General features: G+C 46.1%; 1 protein-coding gene across 1 annotated transcript; it reads left to right on the top strand.

Annotated features, from left to right (window-relative positions):
• Nucleotides 1-12,854: 12,854 nt before the first annotated feature.
• Nucleotides 12,855-15,085, top strand: LOC109769026 (probable esterase D14L). Its single transcript, XM_020327765.4, has 3 exons — nucleotides 12,855-13,346; nucleotides 13,425-13,660; nucleotides 14,356-15,085. Exons 1-3 carry the CDS (start codon nucleotides 13,143-13,145, stop codon nucleotides 14,918-14,920), a joined length of 1,005 nt encoding a protein of 334 aa, XP_020183354.1. The 5' UTR covers nucleotides 12,855-13,142; the 3' UTR covers nucleotides 14,921-15,085.
• The last annotated feature ends 8,163 nt before the right edge of the window (nucleotides 15,086-23,248 follow it).

Here is a 23,248-nt window from a genome sequence, read left to right as displayed (position 1 = left end):
ATACGTTGTTCCCTTTGTCATCGGTATGTTATTTGCCCGAGATTCGATCGTCGGTATCTCAATACCTAGTTCAATCTCGTTATCGGCAAGTCTCTTTACTCGTTCCGTAATACATCATCCCGTAACTAACTCATTAGTTGCAATGCTTGCAAGGCTTATAGTGATGTGCATTACCGAGTGGGCCCAGAGACACCTCTCCGACAATCGGAGTGAGAAATCCTGATCTCGAAATACGCCAACCCAACAAGTACCTTCCGAGACACCTGTAGAGCACCTTTATAATCACCTAGTTACGTTGTGACGTTTGCTAGCACACAAAGTGTTCCTCTGGTAAACGGGAGTTGCATAATCTCATAGTCATAGGAACATGTATAAGTCATGAAGAAAGCAATAGCAGAATACTAAACGATCGTGTGCTAAGCTAACGGAATGGGTCAAGTCAATCACATCATTCTCCTAATGATGTGATTCCGTTAATCAAATGACAACTCATGTCTATGGCTAGGAAACATAACCATCTTTGATCAACGAGCTAGTCAAGTAGAGGCATACTAGTGACACTATGTTTGTCTATGTATTCACACATGTATTATGTTTCAGGTTAATACAATTCTAGCATGAATAATAAACATTTATTTATCATGATATAAGGAAATAAATAATAACTTTATTATTGCCTCTAGGGCATATTTCCTTCAGTCTCCCACTTGCACTAGAGTCAATAATCTAGATCATATCGCCATGTGATTTAACATCAATAGTTCACATCACTATGTGATTAACACCCATAGTTCACATCGTCATGTGACCAACACCCAAAGGGTTTACTAGAGTCAATAATCTAGTTCACATTGCTATGTGATTAACACCCAAAGAGTATTAAGGTGTGATCATGTTTTGCTTGTGAGATAATTTTAGTCAACGGGTCTGTCACATTCAGATCCATAAGTATTTTGCAAATTTCTATGTCTACAATGCTCTGCACGGAGCTACTCTATCTAATTGCTCCCACTTTCAATATGTATCCAGATTGAGACTTAGAGTCATCTGGATCAGTGTCAAAATTTGCATCGACGTAACCCTTTACGACGAACCCTTTTTTTCACCTCCATAATCGAGAAACATATCCTTATTCCACTAAGGATAATTTTGACCGCTGTCCAGTGATCTACTCCTAGATCACTATTGTACTCCCTTGCCAAAATCAGTGTAGGGTATACAATAGATCTGGTACATAGCATGGCATACTTTATAGAACCTATGGCCAAGGCATAGGGAATGACTTTCATTCTCTTTCTATCTTCTGCCGTGGTCTGGCTTTGAGTATTACTCAATTTCACACCTTGTAACACAGGCAAGAACTCTTTCTTTGACTGTTCCATTTTGAACTACTTCAAAATCTTGTCAAGGTATGTACTCATTGAAAAAACTTATCAAGCGTCTTGATCTATCTCTATAGATCTTGGTGCTCAATATGTAAGCAGCTTCACCGAGGTCTTTCTTTGAAAACTCCTTTCAAACACTCCTTTATGCTTTGCAGAATAATTCTACATTATTTTTGATCAACAATATGGCATTCACATATACTTATCAGAAATGCTGTAGTGCTCCCACTCACTTTCTTATAAATACAGAATTCACCGCAAGTCTGTATAAAACTATATGCTTTGATCAACTTATCAAAGCGTATATTCCAACTCCGAGATGCTTACACTAGTCTATAGATGGATCGCTGGAGCTTGCATATTTTGTTAGCACCTTTAGGATTGACAAAACCTTCTGGTTGCATCATATACAACTCTTCTTTAATAAATCTATTTAAGGATTGTAGTTTTTGTTATCCATTTGCCAGATTTCATAAAATGCGGCAATTGCTAACATGATTCGGACAGACTTAAGCATAGATACGAGTGAGAAACTCTCATCGTAGTCAACATCTTGAACTTGTCGAAAATCTTTTGCGACAATTCTAGCTTTGTAGATAGTAACACTACTATCAGCGTTCGTCTTCCTCTTGAGATCCATTTATTTTCTATGGCTTGCCGATCATCGGGCAAGTCAACCAAAGTCCATACTTTGTTCTCATATATGGATCCCATCTCAGATTTCATGGCCTCAAACCATTTCGCGGAATCTGGGCTCATCATCGCTTCCTCATAGTTTGTAGGTTCGTCATGGTCAAGTGACATGACCTCCAGAACAGGATTACCGTACCACTCTGGTGCGGATCTCACTCTGGTTTACCTACGAGGTTCGGTAGTAACTTGATCTGAAGTTACATGATCATCATCATTAACTTCCTCACTAATTGGTGTAGTAGTCACAGGAACAGATTTCTGTGATGAACTACTTTCCAATAAGGGAGTAGGTACAGTTACCTCATCAAGTTCTACTTTCCTCCCACTCACTTCTTTCGAGAGAAACTCCTTGTCTAGAAAGGATCCATTATAAGCAACGAATATCTTGCCTTCAGATCTGTGATAGAAGGTGTACTCAACTATCTCCTTTGGGTATCCTATGAAGACACATTTCTACGATTTGGGTTTGAGCTTATCAGGATGAAATTTTTTCACATAAGCATCACAACCCCAAATTTTAAGAAACGACAACTTTTGGTTTCTTGCCAAACTAAAGTTCATAAGGTGTCGTCTCAACGGATTTAGATGGTGCCCTATTTAACGTGAATGCAGCTGTATCTAATGCATAACCCCAAAACGATAGTGGTAATCGGTAAGAGACATCATAGATTGCACCATATCTAATAAAGTACGGTTACGATGTTCGGACACACCATTACGCTGTGGTGTTCCAGGTGGCGTGAGTTGCGAAACTATTCCGCATTGTTTGAAATAAAGACCAAACTCATAACTCAAATATTCTCCTCCACGATCAGATCGTAGAAACTTTATTTTCTTGTTACGATGATTTTTCACTTCACTCTGAAATTATATGAACTTTTCAAATGTTTCAGACTTATGTTTCATCAAGTAGATATACCCATAGCTGCTCAAATCATCTGTGAAGGTCAGAAAATAATGATACCCGCCGCGAGCCTCAACAATCATCAGATCGCATACATCAGTATGTATTATTTCCAATAAGTCAGTTGCTCGCTCCATTGTTCCGGAGAACGGAGTCTTTAGTCATCTTGCCCATAAGGCATGGTTCGCAAGCATCAAGTGATTCATAAGCAAGTGATTCCAAAATCCCATCAGCATGGAGTTTCTTCATGCGCTTTACACCAATATGACCTAAACGGCAGTGCCACAAATGGGTTGCACTATCATTATTAACTTTGCATCTTTTGGCTTTAATATTATGAATATGTGTATTACTACGATCGAGATCCAGCAAACCATTTTCATTGGGTGTATGGCCATAGAAGGTTTTATTCATGTAAATAGAACAACAGTTATTCTCTAACTTAAATGAATAACCGTATTGCAATAAACATGATCAAATCATATTCATGCTCAACGCAAACACCAAACAACACTTATTTAGGTTCAACACTAATCCCGAAAGTGTAGGGAGCGTGCGATGATGATCATATCAATCTTGGAACCACTTCCAACACACAACGTCACTTCACCCTTAACTAGTCTCTGTTCATTCTGCAACTCCCGTTTCGAGTTACTACTCTTTAGCAACTGAACCAGTATCAAATACCGAGGGGTTGCTACGAACACTAGTAAAATATACATCAATAATCTGTATATCAAATATACCTTTGTTCACTTTGCCATCCTTCTTATCCGCCAAATACTTGGGGCAGTTCCGCTTCCAGTGACCAGTCCCTTTGCAGTAGAAGCACTTAGTCTCAGGCTTAGGTCCAGACTTGGGCTTCTTCACTTGAGCAGCAACTTTGCTTTCCGTTCTTCTTGAAGTTCTCCTTCTTCCCTTTGCCCTTTCCTTGAAACTAGTGGTCTTGTCAACCATCAACACTTGATGCTCTTTCTTGATTTCTACCTTCGTCGATTTCAGCATCGCGAAGAGCTCGGGAATTACTTTCATCATCCCTTGCATACTATAGTTCATCACGAAGTTCTACTAACTTGGTGATGGTGACTAGAGAATTCTGTCAATCACTATTTTATCTGGAAGATTAACTCCCACTTGATTCAAGCGATTCAAGTACCCAGACAATCTGAGCACATGCTCACTGCTTGAGCTATTCTCCTCCATCTTTTAGCTATAGAACTTGTTGGAGACTTCATATCTCTCAACTCGGGTATTTACTTGAAATATTAACTTCAACTCCTGGAACATCTCATATGGTCCATGACGTTCAAAACGTCTTTGAAGTCCCGATTCTAAGCCGTTAAGCATGGTGCACTAAACTATCAAGTAGTCATCATATTGAGCTTAGCCAAACGTTCATAACGTCTGCATCTGCTCCTGCAATAGGTCCGTCACCTAGCGGTGCATCGAGGACATAATACTTCTGTGCAGCAATGAGGATAATCCTCAGATCATGGACCAAGTCCGCATCATTGCTACTAACATCTTTCAACATAGCTTTCTCTAGGAACATATCAAAAATAAAACAGGGGAGCTAAACACGAGCTATTGATCTACAACATAGATATGCTAATACTATCAGGACTAAGTTCATGATAAATTAAAGTTCAATTAATCATATTACTTAAAGAACTCCCACTTAGATAGACATCCCTCTAATCCTCTAAGTGATCACGTGATCCATTTCAACTAAACCATGTCCGATCATCACGTGAGATGGAGTAGTTTCAATGGTGAACATCACTATGTTGATCATATCTACTATATGATTCACGCTCGACCTTTCGGTCTCAGTGTTCCGAGGCCATATCTGTTATATGCTAGGCTCGTCAAGTTTAACCTAAGTATTCCGCATGTGCAACTGTTTTGCATCCGTTGTATTTGAACGTAGAGCCTATCACACCCGATCATCACGTGGTGTCTCAGCACGAAGAAATTTCGCATCGGTGCATACTCAGGGAGAACACTTATACCTTGAAATTTAGTGAGAGATCATCTTATAAACCTACCGCCGAACTAAGCAAAATAAGATGTATAAAAGATAAACATCACATGCAATCATAATATGCGACATGATATGGCCATCATCATCTTGTGCCTTTGATCTCCATCTCCAAAGCATCGTCATGATCTCCATCGTCTCCGCATGACACCATGATCTCCATCATCTTGATCTATATCAATGTGTCGTCACATGGTTGTCTCGCCAACTATTGCTCTTGTAACTATTGCTATCGCATAGCGATAAAGTAAAGCAATTATTTGGCGCTTGCATCTTATGCAATAAAGAGACAACCATAAGGCTTTTGCCAGTTGCCGATAACTTCAACAAAACATGATCATCTCATACAACAACTTATATCTCATCACGCCTTGACCATATCACATCACAACATGCCCTGCAAAAACAAGTTAGACGTCCTCTACTTTGTTGTTGCAAGTTTTACGTGGCTGCTACGAGCCGAGCAAGAACCGTTCTTACCTACGCATCAAAACCACAACGATAGTTTGTCAAGTTGGTGCTGTTTTAACCTTCACAAGGACCGGGCGTAGCCACACTCGGTTCAACTAAAGTTGGAGAAACTGACACCCGCTAGTCACCTGTGTGCATAGCACGGCGGTAAACCAGTCTCGCGTAAGCGTATGCGTAATGTCGGTCCGGGCCGCTTCATCCAACAATACCGCCGAACCAAAGTATGACATGCTGGTAAGCAGTATGACTTATATCGCCCACAAACCACTTGTGTTCTACTCGTGCATATAACATCTACGCATAAAACCAGGCTCGGATGCCACTGTTGGGGAACGTAGTAATTTCAAAAATTTCCTACGCACACACAGGATCATGGTGATGCATAGCAACGAGAGGGAGAGTGTTGTCCACGTACCCTCGTAGACCGAAAGCGGAAGCGTTAGCACAACGCGGTTGATGTAGTCGTACGTCTTCACGATACGACCGATCAAGTACCGAACGCACGGCACCTCCGAGTTCAGCACACGTTCAGCTCGATGACGTCCCTCGAACTCCGATCCAGCCGAGCTTTGAGGGAGAGTTCCGTCAGCACGACGGCGTGGTGACGATGATGATGTTCTACCGACGCAGGGCTTCGCCTAAGCACCGGTATGATATTATCGAGGTGGATTATGGTGGAGGGGGGCACCGCACACGGCTAAGAGATCAAGAGATCAACTGTTGTGTTTCCAAGGGGTGCCCCCCTCCCCGTATATAAAGGAGTGAAGGAGGGGGAGGGCCGGCCCTCTCTATGGCACGCCCTAGGAGGAGTCCTACTCCCACCGGGAGTAGGATTCCCCCCTTCCAAGTAGTAGGAGTAGGAGTCCCCTTAGTCCAATTCGGACTAGGCCTTGGGGGGGCGCGCAGCCTCTCCTCTCTCTTTCCCCTGAAGCCCAATAAGGTCCATATACTCCCCGGCGAATTCCCGTAACTCTCCGGTACTCCGAAAAATACCTGAATCACTCGGAACCTTTCCGATGTCCGAATATAGTCGTCCAATATATCGATCTTTACGTCTCGACCATTTCGAGACTCCTCGTCATGTCCCCAATCTCATCCGGGACTCCAAACTACCTTCGGTACATCAAATCACATAAACTCATAATATAACCGTCATCGAACTTTAAGCGTGCGGACCCTACGGGTTCGAGAACTAGGTAGACATGACCGAGACACGTCTCTGGTCAATAACCAATAGCGGAACCTGGATGCTCATATTGGCTCCCACATATTCTATGAAGATCTTTATCGGTCAGACCGCATAACAACATACGTTGTTCCCTTTGTCATCGGTATGTTATTTGCCCGAGATTCGATCGTCGGTATCTCAATACCTAGTTCAATCTCGTTATCGGTAAGTCTCTTTACTCGTTCCGTAATACATCATCCCGCAACTAACTCATTAGTTGCAATGCTTGCAAGGCTTATAGTGATGTGCATTACCGAGTGGGCCCAGAGACACCTCTCCGACAATCGGAGTGAGAAATCCTGATCTCGAAATACGCCAACCCAACAAGTACCTTCCGAGACACCTGTAGAGCACCTTTATAATCACCCAGTTACGTTGTGACGTTTGGTAGCACACAAAGTGTTCCTTTGGTAAACGGGAGTTGCATAATCTCATAGTCATAGGAACATGTATAAGTCATGAAGAAAGCAATAGCAGAATACTAAACGATCGTGTGCTAAGCTAACGGAATGGGTCAAGTCAATCATATCATTCTCCTAATGATGTGATTCCGTTAATCAAATGACATCTCATGTCTATGGCTAGGAAACATAACCATCTTTGATCAACGAGCTAGTCAAGTAGAGGCATACTAGTGACACTATGTTTGTCTATGTATTCACACATGTATTATGTTTCCGGTTAATACAATTCTAGTATGAATAATAATTATTTATCATGATATAAGGAAATAAATAATAACTTTATTATTGCCTCTAGGGCATATTTCCTTCATAGCCCACTTTGGTGTTTGTTTCGTTTGCTACACTTTTGAAGCATTGTTTTTGGTTATTCCTTGTTGATTTTGTTTCGGGTTTTCCTGCAATTTTGTTTGTTGCACTCTTGTTTAAATTATTGTTCTGGTCTTTTGTTTTTGGTGTTCTCCCAAAGTTTCATTTGTTGTGCTGCTTCGACATTTTTTCCTTCTTCTTGTGATTTTTTCCAGCTTTGTTTTTTTGATTTACTGTTTTCTATTTTTTCCTTCCAAAATTTACTTTTCCATTCTTTTTATTTTTAATACATGGTGACAGTTCTATTATGCACGGCGAACATTATTTTAATACATGGTGAACATTTCTGCAATACATGGTAAGCAAAATTTTAATTCATGGCAAACAATTTCTATGAACATGGTCAATACTTTTTTGAATACATAGTGAATTTTTTTATTAAACATGATGAAGATTTTTCAAATATATGGTGAACTTTTTAATACACATTGTTGAACTTTTTTAATACATGATGAACTTTTTAATTTACGGCGAATATTTTTCAATACATGTTGAACAATTTTAAAAAATAAAGTGAACATTTCTAATACACGTTCAACATTTTCTTGAAATACAAATTCATTTTTGTGTATTAAAAATTGTGTGCATGAAAATAAGAAAAAAAATTATAAACCCAAATAAAAATGAATAAACCGACAAAAAACCTGTCCAACCCTCGATGGTTACAGAAACAAAGGTAGCACACTTACTGGCCAACTAATTGCGCTCGCCTCAGCGTCGCCTTGTCCGTTCGATGCCTTATAACTAGGAAAAATGAATAAGGCAACAATAAGAAAGAGCAAGACCGGCAAAGGTAGTTCGCTATGATGTGTCCTTGTTATTATCAAAATTTGAAAGTGAACCTTCACCTGGTCTTTCTTTCAGGTGTAACTAATAACTTCTCCTAGACTCAAACGTTGCTAGGCCGATGGCCCGTTACTTCTTCTTTCATCGGCCTAGAACAAGAATAAGGGCTGACAGTTTAACAAAAAGAGAATAAAGCGCATGGATGCATGCATGCACCACCACCATGATCTCTAGGAAGAACATCATACGGAAACCAACATTCGGTGGAAACCGGTGAAAACCACGTGAAAACGATGTTTTGAACTTCTAAAAGAACCTTAAAAAAAAGTGATGTTAAGAAGGTGATGTTCTATTTCCATGCTAAATTTCAAGTTCAAATGCATTGTGGGATGTGAGTTATTAAAAATACAAAATCAGCATTAAATAGTGCCAAAAAGTAACGACACTATTCATTGCTGAATTTGTCTTTTTATAGCCCGCATCCCGCAATATGTTTTTACTTGAAATTTCACACGACAATAGAACTTCATCCTGTTAACAACCCAGATATTTTTAGATTTTTTTAATTTACAAACATGGTTTTCGCAAAGTTTTCTTTGAATGTTGGTGTCCGCATGATTTTCTCTCATGATCTCTATATCCAGAGGATATTCGTCGCTTCGATTTGCAAGGTGGTGATCGATGCTATAAAGAGGGAAGTGCATCTACTTATGGTGCAGTGATACATGAAATATCACATTGGTCTTTTATCTTCATGATTTTTTTGTTATGAATTCAGGACCTCAAATGTGAAGGCCCATAGTCTTGCTAAGCACGCTTAAGTTTTAGGGGTCGGCCACCATGTCTGGTTAGACCAACCTGGTGATCTTGTCTTTGTCCCAATAAACATTGTGGCGTCTAAATAAAAGCTTTGCATGTTTTTGCCTAAAAAAAAATCAGAGCATGCTTCGTCGAGTCGAATCAAGCTGAATCATAAAGTCATTCGAATTTGTACTTTCGAGGAAAAACATTAATATTTTCAAACCCACATCTTATCAGATATTACATCCGTTCGGAAATACTTGACACTTGTTCTACGGTCATCGGTGCAATTAACAATCATACAAAAACGCATGCATGCAAGCCGACCGACCGAACGATGGATCCTGCGCCGTAGCCATCGATCGATGACTCGTTGAGATCCTGTGCCGAAAAAATCTTCCGTGCCAGGCTCGTGCGTGCGAAAGCAGGATCGGCGGCATTGAGCTAGCCTTGGCCAGAGGACGGACGTCGACGGGGACAACGGGAAGGCCGGCGCACGCACGGACGTGCCATGGTAGAGACGTTGGCCGGCGCCAGCTAGCCATGGATGGCTTTGGACCAACCGAGAAATGAATGACTCGAGCGACGTCGACGGCAACGGCGACGACGACGCAGAGAGCTCGCCGCGCCACACGGTCTGGCAGGAAGGCCCCAGCCCAGCTCCTGCCAGCCTTCCATGTACGTTTACACCACGGGCACAAAATGAAGATTCTAGAAGCACATGCATGTGTACGCTAGCTGGCTCCGGCGAGCGCGTGTGTCGTCTCGCCGCCGCTGCCGCCGTCGCATAACTGCGCCGTACGTGCTCCGTACGTGTACACATGCATCTGCTCGGGCGCTAATGCTCGATCGAGCAGTCATCAAAATCAATGGGACGCACGCATGCACACACGCAACCATCCCTCTCCTCGTGTAAACAGTGAACTATATAGCGTTTTGACCTTTGCACTATATAGTCGTACGTGGAAAACAACGTATGGATCGGGCATGCAAGTGGAGCTATATAGCGGTTTGACCTATTACCTAGTCATCATAGTATCTAGACGTATTATAGTGCTAGATACATCTATTTAAGCGAAAAGTAATTTCAGATAGAGGTAGTAGTTGTGTGCATGATTGAAACTAATCACACGCATGGAGAACCCAACCCACCTGTTGGATGGACGCCTAGCAGGATGGTATATTTCTCACGATATTAGGGTGTCAGACTAATCAGTCTAGCAAAATTCAAGTTGCTTGCTTTTTTTAATTTGTTTTGGTTGATTAAACGGAGAAGGTAGTAGACGATGAGGCATAGCACCGAGGCCGCCAAAGCCGTAGCCAGCGGCGAGCTGGTGGAGGAAAGTACAAAGGTTGGCAGTTTGGGTAATGGGGGCTGGAGGGGGGCAGGCCGGCTCGTCGGAAAAATCTGGTGGTGCGCCGGTTTAAAGGGATCGCCAGGGGTAGCGCCAACACGTTGATGGGCGGTGATGAGGGGAGGACGGGGCGGCGAGGTTGGCGCAGGAGCACGGGTGACGGAGGTTGACAGAGTTCAGCCGGTGGTCGTGGCTAGTTTGGGAAAGACGATAAACAGAAGAGGGCGGAAGGTGGAACAAGACCAGTTTGCTAACTATTCAGAAAAAATCAAGTGACCCAAATTGGTTTTGAGTTGACTTACCCCTACCCAGGCCCCGAAATAGTTTAATATTTGTTGTGATTTCATCTTTCATTTTGCGGTGCTGCATTTAGCCGTCCGTGTCTAGACCGAGAAGTTATTAATCAGATATAAGCCATATTATTGTATGCGTCGTGATTTTTGAAATTTATATACCCCTATTATATCATGCAAAAGTATATTGATGAGCATTTAGGATTTCTATTTCGTGTTTCTCGCGTAAAATATTTCCATGCCACAGATCATTTCGCTAAGCTTCTAGGGTGTCTAGGCCTATTATACGGAAAAAAAATTGTTGAAGTTGTCCATTATCATGCAAAAACTCAAAAAAGCTCATTACTCGTGATAGAGACTACAAAAAAATCACCACGAAAATCAGGCACGATTAAGTCGTGACGCCCATGGTGGTTGGGAGGATGCATGATTGAGCACTAGCACTACTGCAATTCTTCAACCGTCAACCAAAATGTATATATACGACTGTTGTATGATTGCGACAAAAAACGCTGGCCTGCCGGCCGGCGCCTCTTTAATGCACGAAAAGTTTAGTTTTGGACGAGCATGCATCAGCTGGATAGACGACGGCAACAACTTGGCAACTTGCGGTGACATACAGACAGGACTTGATCCACCATATCTCTCGCATGTTCTCCAACGTCCACTCTCTCCAGCTTTTGTAATCTAATTTATGTGGCTGTACGAGACTCTTATCTCCATACTCAACAACTAATCAGCTAGCTAGCTATTGATTGCTGATTTGACGGGTGCATACCCTTTCCTCCTCTTTGTCTCACGGATGCACATCCATCGATTATCTTCCTTCTTAATTTGTCTCTAGAGATTAGCTGATGATCCTTAAACAAAAAGTGTTAGTACGATTGTGAGCCCGGTCCTGTTCAACTTTTGAAATCAATTACCAGTTGGTTAATTAATGGTCACTTTCTCGGTTGGTTAGCTAGGCACATCGTCTATACTTTTAGAATTGAAACGGCTCGATCCATCGCTCATCATACCCACAAAAACAGTGATCATCGGTTGGTACCTCAATGTCAGTCAGCAGCACTGGACGGCGGTTTCTCTTAATTACTAGATGAAACCTTGATAATCTTGATTTTTTTCCTTACAAAAAGATGGCAACCCTTTCGCCGTCTGCATCGCGATGCACGCTGCCTTTTATTGATTATTTCAAAGTTGATTATCCAAGTGCAATATAGTTCATAAGATAAACTGGCACACATGGTTGCCTCAATGGCAATAAAAGAGAAAATGGATTTGCTATTTCTCATGTGCCTGCAATTCCGTTTCACGCAGTCACTTTTCTCCTTCTTCCTTCCTTCTCCTTCTTTCTTCCCTGTTGGCCAGACCTCGCTGGAGACGAAACAAGCTTGCCCGAGAAGAGGAAGCCCCACCATCTATTTTGGGTGAAGTAATGGCCCCATTATCTATCTTAGGGTTGGGGTGCAGGGGATCGCGGGAGTTCTCCATTGGTGTGGCGGGGTTTAAAGAGATGGCCAGGGTGGCGGCCAGCAACAAAGGTGGGAGGGGGGGGGGGGGGAGGTCGAGGGGAGGGCGGCGCGACGAGCGGTAGTGCCCGCGGGCGGGGGGTGGGGAGGGGGGCGCTGGAGACCGGCGGATGGGGCAGGGTAGGCTGGGGGATCGGGAGGAGGAAGAAGGAAGGGAGGTTGAAGATGAACAATACTAGATTTGCTTGGGGCAGTTGAATGAAGATCAGACGGTTCATAAGTTTTTCCAGTTACCTATGAATAGAGGCTTCCAAAAGAAAAGAAAAAGTAGTAAATAATGCCAAATCCTACTAGTAGGCCGTGAACCAAAATCGGTCGAACAAATCCTGAGAGATCATTTCCCATCAGTTGCACAAAGAATGGGCGCCCCACCCTGTTTGCAAAGTAATGACCATGTATGAATATAGCTTAGGGTTTTGATGAAGATAACTTACAAAACATAGAATTTTGGTCCGGTTTGACTGTTCCAAACTACACAAAGTAAAGTGCAAATTTCCACCCGAATCTGATTAACTAGATTTCTGTTGTGTCAATTGTCGTCGGAGGATGACATGTACGTGTAGGAGAGTACGACTTTGTACCAACCAACGATGCGTTCGTGCCAGGTCTGATAGACGACAAAGAAGCACTTTCCAGGCTAGTGAACGGAATCTCCATTTTCCTACCGTTCTTCTGGATGGTGCCTGCCTGGCTCTGGCTGCCGGTCGGGGCAGACCCAGCGGATTTTGTATACACACGCTGACGCGCACATCACCCACCACATCCACATGGGGACGCGTGGTCTACCTCTATAAGTTGCACCACCGATGGATCTCCTTCTCCCCACATGTGCGCACGAGAGGAGACGCGAGTGGAATCTAGTGAGTTGGAGGTTGAGTTCAGGGAGGCGAGGATGCGGCCGTGGTGCGCGAACGCGAGGGAGGTGGTCGTCGCCGGCGGCGAGGGGCCGACGGTGGTGCTCGCGCACGGCTACGGCATGGACCAGGCGTCATGGGACAAGATCCTGCCCTCCATCACCAAAGCAAACAAGGTACGTTCGTACACACGCATGCACATGTGGTGCCTACGTCGGTAAATCGGCAGCTGACCGGCCGGCCTCTGGACACAGGTGCTCCTCTTCGACTGGGACTTCACCGCCGGCGCGGAGGGCGCTGAGGACGACGACGACGAGGCGAGGTACACGTTCGGCCGGTTCGCGGACGACCTGATCGCGCTGATGGACGAGAGGGAGGTCCTCGGCGCGGTGCTGGTGGGGCACTCCATGTCCGCCATGGTCGGCTGCATCGCCGCCGCCCGCCGACCCGACCTCTTCGCGCACCTCCTCCTCCTCTGCGCCTCCCCAAGGTACGTACCTACGTCGACTCTGCGTCATCCATGCATGCATGCGGCACATCATACATCCACCGCCGGAGATCGACCGATGCGTCTCGCCGGTAGCGGCGAGACGCGAGACGTGAGGCTGGCCGTCCACGTCGGCGAGCCTACATGCATAAGTCACGATCGCCGTAGCCACGGGGAAATCTTTTCTATCCACTCATCTCCCCCCTCATGGCGCCAAATTGTGGACATCACCGCCGGGTGCCGGCCGCCCAATAACTACAGTCGATTGGGACGTGGCATGGCAACACATGTCGCTCAAAAATATCTAGTGCTAGCATACAAAAACGTCTTACATTTGAAGACGAAGGTTAGTACCAGCTAGGAGTATATCCATTTGAGTCTACCTACGTCTAAATAAGTCCACTGAGTTCTTCTATGTCTAAATCGATTCTAAAAGGTGCCGTGAGTTGTAGTACTTTTCATTAAACTAGAAATGTATTTGTCTATTAAGAAATCTATATGGACTTAAAAGTTTATATGGTGATTTAGAATTAGCAACAAAAGATCTATTTACCCTGAGAAAACTGTGACTACCCGTTGTGCTTGCATGGTTGGACTTTCAACTGCTGTGGATGCTGGTTTCGTGACAGAGTCTATCTGAATGAACTCTCGGCGTATTTAAGTGAGAAAATGAGAAATTCGTTTTCAATGCCTTTCAGGTACATCAACTCGGAGGAGGAAGGGTACGTGGGGGGCTTCGAGGGGGCGGCCATCCACGGCATGTTGAGGGCCATGGAGTCCGATTTCCAAGCCTGGGTCAAGGGCTTCGTCCCCAACGCCGCCGGTGGCGCTGCCGACGACATGGCGGCCGCAACTGTGGAGCCCCTGGAGCGTAGCTTCCTGGCCATGGACCCGGCCGTGGCTCTCGGGGTGGCCAGGATGATCTTCCTCGGCGACCAGCGCCCGGCCCTCGACGCCGTGCCAGCACAGTGCACCATCGTTGGGGTGCGCCATGACTTTGCCGCACCGCCGGTCGTGGCCGAGTACATGGAGCGGAGAATGACGAAGGCATGCACAGACGTGGCCGTGGAGATTGTCGAGTCCGTTGGGCACTTTCCCCAGCTCGTCGCGCCGACGCGGGTGGTAGGCATACTCGACGGCGTGCTGCTGCGGCTGCACCACAAGGGGCTCTCAATCGGGCACGATGGCACGGAGGAGGGAGAAATGACAGTGCCTGTCACTACTGAGGTCGAGATTGATGGTAGCATCGACGTCACGATGTAGGTTGGGTCTAAAGAAGATGTGTATGGAGTGAGATTGATGTTGGCCACCATGCGTCCATGCCCAAGATATGTAGTACTCGTAGGTTGTACATCTACAAGTTGTGGGGGTGAAGATATGCTTTCTAAAATTTAATTAGCACGTGAATAAACATATCTGTTGTGTATATCTCTAGTTGGTTTAACATTTTAGGCATGATAAAATCCTATTTTAGAAAGAGTCAATATCTAGTTATAGGAGCTTCAATGCAGATCCAGGCCACAACACTTTCTTAAGCCGCTTCAGAGGGCGCTGCATCAGATGCCTCATCAAGCACCTCTACCGGAAGGATTGCCGCGACCCCATCCACTGCATCATCTGCGAGCTACCGGGCCATTTCGGCAAGGAATGGCCCCAAAATCCCAGAAATCAGTGCCGGGTGGTAGTGCTAAGAATAGGCTCCGCCCAGTGCTTCCCTTGGCTCTTCCCGTGTGTGACCGCCTTCGCTTCCCTGCGCCTCATGCCGCTTTGACCGTGCCTGCTCCGTTCTCGACCATGCTCAACCAAGTCGACCCTGCCTGCCGTCCGCGCTCCAGCCACAAGGTGGCCATGACCTCCTCGGTGGCTGGGTAGGCCATCTTCTTCTTGCGCCACCAAGCCAGCACCATGCGCGTTGTGGATGGAGTATACGCGACATAACCCGTGGCGATGGGAAGGGCTCTCGGGTCAGAGTTGTGTGTGCCCCGACACCAGCTGTGGGTGACGGCGTATCACCCGGAACACTACTTCATCTTCTTCAACCAGCCGGCACATCATGACAACGCCGTCAGGCATGGCTCCATTCGGGTCGACGACATCGTCTTCAAGATCGCATTGTGGCACGAGCAAGACCACGTGGCTTTCGACATATTCAACTTCCACGTCAGGGTCGTCATCGTGAAGGTGTCGATGCAGTATTGGTCTCTGGAAGATGTGAAGGACATCCTCGGGCGCAAGGTGCACGTGGACCGCCTTGAAAGCTAGACACTGGAGCACGGCCACACCAAGACGTTCGCCTGCTGGCTTTGGGCCTAGGACATCGTCCACATCCCAACCAAGCATACGTTCTGGGTGCTCCTCCGCGGCGCTGGAAGGATGCAGGAGATACAAGCTTACTTCCTGTCAGACCACCATGTCGCACTGCGGCCAGGCGCCACGCCGTACGACATGCTGATCCACGTCAACCGGGTGGAAGATTGGATGCCCACCTCCCCACACTCATCACATTCAACGAACAGTGGCATGCCATCATCGGACTACGTCCAAGATGATGCCCCATTCCCTCAGGTGATATTGTGAACGTGGATGATGGAGGTCGAGGGTGGCCAGCGCACGGAGCATCATCAATGCTAGGCACGCGTGCCCATGGCACATGCTAGCTGCCGCGGCATGCCCCGGGATGGCACGCGTTGTGACCACGATGGCGAGGGCGGCGGCCACCACAGGTCCTGGAAGGATATTGTCTGGGGCGTGGACGCACACCGGCACAATAGGCATCATAGGAGTGTGATGACCCACATGTATAGGGGATCAATCTTAGTCCTTTCGGTATGTAAGAGTGTGTCGAACCCAACGAGGAGCAGAAGGAAATGCCAAGCGGTTTTCAGTAAGGTATTCTCTACAAGTGTTGTAAATAATAGTGATAGATAGTTTTGTTGTAAGATAATTCGTAACAAGTAACAAGTAACAATAGTAGCAAAGGTGTAGCAAGGTGGACCAATCCTTTTTATAGCAAATGACAAGACGTAAAGTTCTCCTATATAAAGCAAAGTGCTCTCGAGGACACACTACTCACGTCCATCATGTTTAGTTGACTCGCGTTCGCTACTTTGATAATTTGATATGTGGGTGGACCGGTGCTTGGGTGATGTTCTTACTTAAATAAGCAACTCACGTATGATTATCCCCTTTCGCAAGGATCCGCAACCACGAAAGAAGAATTAAGATAAATTTAACCATAGCATGAAACATATGAATCCAAATCAGACCCTTAGGAATAATGCATAAACTAGGGTTTAATCTTCTGTCACTCTGGCAACCCATCGTCTACTTATTAGTCCACAATGCCTTCCCTTAGGCCCAAGTATGGTGAAGTGTCATGTAGTCGACATTCACATGACACCACTAAAGGAAGTAACAACATACATATCATCAAAATATCAAACAAATACCAACATCATATGATTACTTATAACAAGACTTCTCCCATGTCCTCAAGAACAAAAGTAACTACTCACAAATCATATTCATGTTCAAGATCAGAGGGGTATTGAATATGCTTAAGGATCTGAACATTTAATCTTCCACCAAATAAACCAATTAGTATCAACTACAAGATTTAATCAACACTACTAGCAACCCACATGTACCAATCTGAGGTTTCGTGACAGAGATTGAGTACAAGAAATGAACTAGGGTTTGTGATGAGATGGTGCTGGTGAAGATGTTGATGAATATTGGTCCACCCGTGATGAGAAGATCATTGGTGATGTCGATGGTTTCGATTTCCCACTCCCGGAGGGAAGTTTCCGAGAGCAAAAGTGCTCCTGCCCAGGTTCCGCCTCAAGACGATGGCGCTTCGTCTTGAACGTCTTCTCCTTATTTTTTTTTCTAGGGAAAATGACTTCATATAGCAGAAGATGAACAACGGAGGCCTGCCAGGGGGCCCACAAGTTTACAGGGCACACCCAGGGGGGGTAAGGCGCGCCGCCTGAGCTTGTTCCTCCCTGGTGGGCTCTCTCCTTGTATTTATTACGCCAATATTTTTTATATATTCCAGAACAATTATCTGTAATTTTTTAGGTCATTTGAAGTTGTGTGGAATAGCTATCTTTGCCGTAGCCTTTTTCGGTCCAGAATTCTAGCTACTGGTAATCTCCCTCTTCATGTGAAACTTGCAAAATAATAAAGAAAAGGCATAAGAATTGCATCATAAAGTTAAATAACAATCAAAAACATAATAAACAACATTACAAAAACATGATGCAAAATGGACGTATCCGAGGGCTCGTCGGGTGCATAGCAGCGCAACCACTCACCTCTAGGCTGTCGCCACTCCAGTTCCTTCACAGGACGATAACACGACGCACGGCGTTTGAGCAAGGCGACTGCACCCTTCTGTCAACGCCCAGTCACACCTCCACCGCATCCCCCACAGGCGGCGCTGTCGAAGACGACTGTCGTGGATGTTGGCGGCACCAACATCGACCCAGTGGATGAGTTTTTAGCTGTTGCAAAGAAGCCACTATCGGCGAAGGGTGCTGCTAACTACCTAGCGGCCGAGCTGCATGCCACAGTGGACGCCATGGTGGTAGCACCCCTGTTCTTCGACAATGGTCAACAAAAGGAGAACGTGGGACTGATGGGGCAGCTTGATGTGTTTCGACCAATACTGTCTGGCCCAGACTCCAGCCCGGACTAGTTCAGCCACCACGCACCATCTGTTGCACGCATAATGGAGGTGCAGTTGGGTGCTGTCAACCACCATGTCAGCTAGCTAGAGATCGCCGACAAGGAAGGAACCCAAATGCCTCACCGTGTCTGCCGCAATGCCCTGTCTCGAATCTTCGGCAACACACAACCTCATCGCCCCTTGACCCCACCCAAGTCACGCACCGCTTCGGTACTAGTTCACTACAGTGCTCGCCAAGTTGCAAACACATCCAAGTTCCCGATCATGCAGCATGCCTCACTATGCATCACCAAGGAGCTGGGACTGCTTGGACCAAAAGAGAAGATGATGGCGGAGGTGGTTGAGGCATTGCTTCACCGTTTCGTTGCGTTGCTAATGGACAAAGACATCGCTGCAATTGTGAAGCTCATGCGCCCCGACAAGGATGCACTGCACGACACCACTGGCCTTGCTTGGCCTCATGGAGCTGCCGAGGAGGCTAGGGATCAGTAATGTTAGCTACTCTTTGCATTAGTCTCAGTTGGTGCAGGCATGCTGACGGTTCGAGTTTGGTGTTATTTTTTATCATACATGTTCTCTATGGTTGTTAGATTCATGCTGGCATGCTTTGGGGCCTATTGGTGGATGTTGATGTGCCCCTGTTAGGTTGGTGGTGAACTTCCTGGGCACTAGGGTATTTAATCATTTAGTCATTGGAGTATCTTCCTGTTTCCCCATGAGTGATCCCCCCTATCCGATTATGAGATGGAATGTGCATGGAATGAATATACCTGCGAAGTGTGTGGTTGTGTGCAAGATCATTGCCTCGCAAAAAGTTGCAATCCTCTGTCTTCAGGAAACTATAATCAATGTATGGTCAGGAAGCTTAGTTAGGGAGGTCGAAGGTGCATGCACGACGACATGCATTGTCCTTCCGGACATCGGCTCGAGCGGAGGAGATGTAATCTTCTGGAACAAAGATGTAGCCATCATTGTCTCCCACGCTCTTTTGCGACCATGAAAAAAGTAACATTGTTAAGGCAATCAACAGGCTTCTGGCTATCCACAGTTTACTGTCCTGTCGACGATGCGAGAAAAGATCATTTGCTGGCCGAGCTACCTAGGTTGCCTCCACCATTGTCTGAACTATGGCTGGTTCTGATTTTAACCTGACCTACGAGGCCAGTGACAAAAACAACCTCATTTTCAAGCGCAAAATCATGGCTAGATTTAGGGCAGCACTCGACACTGCTAGTCCAGTAGATATCAAGTGCCGGAAAGTGATGTTTTACCTGGAGTAATGACAGAGAATTTCCCTTACTAGCATCGATGAGTTTTTCTGCAACTACAATTGGGAAGCGCTCTTCCTCTTCTTCATGCTCATGGCGTTTCACACGTCTTCGAGGTCCCATTCCCATGTGTCCCTCCATCATATTTCCAACTACCAAGGTTCACCACCTTCATCATCCATATAGTACCTCAGGCCGCACCAATCATTAGGCAATTGATCCCACTTCCCACCACTCCCCATCTTGGATAGGGCCCCAGTATGACCAACTCCATATTCCATTTCACCATTGTGTCCTTCACATGGTGTGATGTTGCATGATGGTACATGCCAACATCGGCTTTTTTTCCTGACTTCCCATCGTCTTGATTCTTGCACATCTGCAACGTCCATGGGCCTTGAACCCATAGTGAATGCCTTACCTTGAGCCATGGTCGACCACTCTGGTAGCTAAGACCCAACACAAACTCCTCATCTACTATGCTACCCCTCCAACTCCCATGGCCATGGGTCCTAGACTCCTAGGGGAACAAAATGTGACAAAGATTGGGGATAGGGATAGTGTGAGCCATGTTTGGGATATGAGAAGATGGAAATTCTAGTTGTGCTAGGAGAGGTGTACGGATTGGTAACCACTGTCTGATGAATGCTTGTAGTAGCGCCATACATGTTGAAATCTAGGTGTGTCAGCCAAGAAACGTGCTTGACACATCTCCTGATTGGACGCCGAGTAAACCTATCATGACCATGTAGAAAGGGGGCCCATTAGCTTGGGAGGCAGGAGATAGACGATCCACCAGCACACGACATGGTCCAATAGGACCAAGGGCATGAGCCCAGAGACTTTGGTCCAAACAAATGAACAAACATTTTAAATAGCTTCGCTATAGCACGCTACAGCATTTAGAAGAGGTCCGCCGCTAAGAGGCTTAGCGCGCTATTTAAAACTATGACTCTCTAATATTCAACTCATCCCCACCGACCACAGCCGCTGGCAAGGGCATTCATCATGGAGGGCTACATCGTGGACGACTGCTTCGCCGGCCTGTGTGACATTGACGTCATCGGCACCTGGGCGGCGAGAGACCAGGCGCAGATGACGAAGACGATGGCCGATGGGGTTGGTGTGGAGATCACGCGCCAGCTACTGCGAGGACGACTACGAGGGCCTGCGTGAATGCCACGGCGCATCGGGCTGGGTGGAAATGGAGGATGGCGTTGCCACTTCCACGGTGATGCATTCACAGACAAAACAAGAAGTTAGCGTCAGTGTGGCCTTTGGCTGGTTTTCCTTGAGTAATTCTCCGTTAGTTCCATGGTAGGCTGTAACCTGTTCATCTATTTATCTATTCTATATACCTACCTATACTAATTACGGACTCCTAAAAAATTATCATGTTAATCAGAATTTACAAGCCGTTCATCTCCAAATTAATTACCTACAGCCATTGGATGAGCTATCATAGGAGTCCTAGGTCGTTGTCCCACATTCAGCTCTTTTATGAAAAAAAAAACATCTCCCTACGAGACTTCTTCCTCCCCCCGATTGAAGATAGTCCTAGCACTCCTCCTCCTCATCGTTCCTCCTCCTCCTCTCCCGTCTGCCATTAGAGAGAGCCCCAGCGCTCAACCTCATTGGAGTCCTCCTCTTGTCCCATCTGCAGTCTTGATGAAACAATCATCTAATGGGATCCAACCAGCCTCTTCCCAATCTCCTTCTTCTACTACCGTATGCATCTCCTCTATCCCAAGTCCCCAACGACGATGCAATTCATGTTGGCTAAGGAGGAGGTCCTTCAATCGCCTCAGCTTCTATGCCCCGACGAAACAGAAATTGACGTTGAACGATGCAGTGGAGAAAATCAAGTTGAGAATAATTCAGTACCCTGGCCGCAACCGCAAGACTCCGATTGGCGAGGCGATCTCTAATGGGAAAACCTGGGCTAATTTGGAGAAAAGATTTTATTCAAAGGCTACGCCATAGACCAACAACACAACTAAGCCTATATCAAGATCGGTAATGAGGTGGAGTTGTTTCCATATCTCTTCTTCTCTGACGCACCATCGAGAGCCGTGTTGTGATGGAAATCTAACTGGCAGCAATCGCCATCTTGGCCGCAATAGACTCCGCTGCCACCGGAGGCCCGATTGTTCCTGCTGTTCCATGGCCAAAACAGGCGTCGCTGCCACCGGATTCCTGGTAGCTCCGGCAAGGCCGGGTAGGGAGCTGCTGATGCCACTAGGGTTCGCACTAGCCTTGCTACTGAACACGAGCTGCGCGGGAACCACCATTCCACCAACAACACGTGTTTGTCGCAGCAAGATCGACGAATGAATGTCTCTGTGTGTGGCCTGTACTGTCTGTGCAAGTGTCTCTGTTATAGTCTCCTCTTGATTTGTTGGGAAACGTAGTAATTTCAAAAAAATTCCTACGCACACGCAAGATCATGGTGATGCATAGCAATGAGAGGGGAGAGTGTTGTCTACGTACCCTCGTAGACCGAAAGCGGAAGCGTTAGCACAACGCGGTTGATGTAGTCATACGTCTTCACGATCCGGCCGATCAAGTACCGAACGCACGGCACCTCCGAGTTCAGCACATGTTCAGCCCGATAACGTCCCTCGAACTCCGATCCAGCCGAGTGTTGAGGGAGAGTTTCGTCATCACGATGGCGTGGTGATGATGATGATGTTCTACCGACGCAGGGCTTCGCCTAAGCACCGCTACAGTATTATCGAGGTGGACTATGGTGGAGGGGGGCACCGCACACGGCTAAAAGATCAAACGATCAATTGTTGTGTCTCCAAGGGGTGCCCCCTGCCCCCGTATATAAAGGAGCAAGGGGCCCTCCCTTTTCCTTGTTGGACTAGGAGTGGAGGGGGAAAGAGGAGGGAGAGAGGAAGGAAAGGGGGGCGCCGCCCCCCTCTCCTTGTCCTATTCGGACTAGGGGGGAGGGGCGCGCGGCCCTGCCCTGGCCGCCTCTCCTCTCTTCCACTAAGGCCCACTATGGTCCATTAAGTCCGCGGCGGGTTCCGGTAACCTCCCGGTACTCCGGTAAAATTCTGATTTCACCCGGAACATTTCCGATATCCAAACATAGGCTTCCAATATATCAATCTTCATGTCTCGACCATTTCGAGACTCCTCGTCATGTCCGTGATCACATCCGGGACTCCGAACAACCTTCGGTACATCAAAACATATAAACTCATAATATAACTGTCATCGAACTTTAAGCGTGCGGACCCTACGGGTTCGAGAACTATGTAGACATGACCGAGACACGTCTCCGGTCAATAACCAATAGCGGAACCTGGATGCTCATATTGGCTCCCACATATTCTACGAAGATCTTTATCGGTCAGACCGCATAACAACATACGTTGTTCCCTTTGTCATCGGTATGTTACTTGCCCGAGATTCGATCGTCGGTATCTCAATACCTAGTTCAATCTCGTTACCGGCAAGTCTCTTTACTCGTTCCGTAATACATCATCCCGCAACAAACTCATTAGTTGCAATGCTTGCAAGGTTTAAGTGATGTCCATTACCGAGAGGGCCCAGAGATACCTCTCCGACAATCGGAGTGACAAATCCTAATCTCGTAATACGCCAACCCAACAAGTACCTTCG

The sequence above is a fragment of the Aegilops tauschii genome, chromosome 1, assembly GCF_002575655.3.
Source record: "Aegilops tauschii subsp. strangulata cultivar AL8/78 chromosome 1, Aet v6.0, whole genome shotgun sequence".
Taxonomy (NCBI): Eukaryota; Viridiplantae; Streptophyta; class Magnoliopsida; order Poales; family Poaceae; genus Aegilops; species Aegilops tauschii.
The sequence above is the reverse complement of the archived record's forward strand: the minus strand, read 5'-3'. Positions and strand labels throughout refer to the sequence as shown.

Excerpts from the sequence above, each read along its gene's own strand:
- LOC109769026 (XM_020327765.4), top strand. The coding sequence starts at position 13,143 with ATGTGCGCACGAGAGGAGACGCGAGTGGAATCTAGTGAGTTGGAGGTT. Across the intron at positions 13,347-13,424 it reads CCATCACCAAAGCAAACAAG|GTGCTCCTCTTCGACTGGGA; the intron begins GTACGTTCGTAC and ends CTCTGGACACAG. Across the intron at positions 13,661-14,355 it reads CTCCTCTGCGCCTCCCCAAG|GTACATCAACTCGGAGGAGG; the intron begins GTACGTACCTAC and ends AATGCCTTTCAG.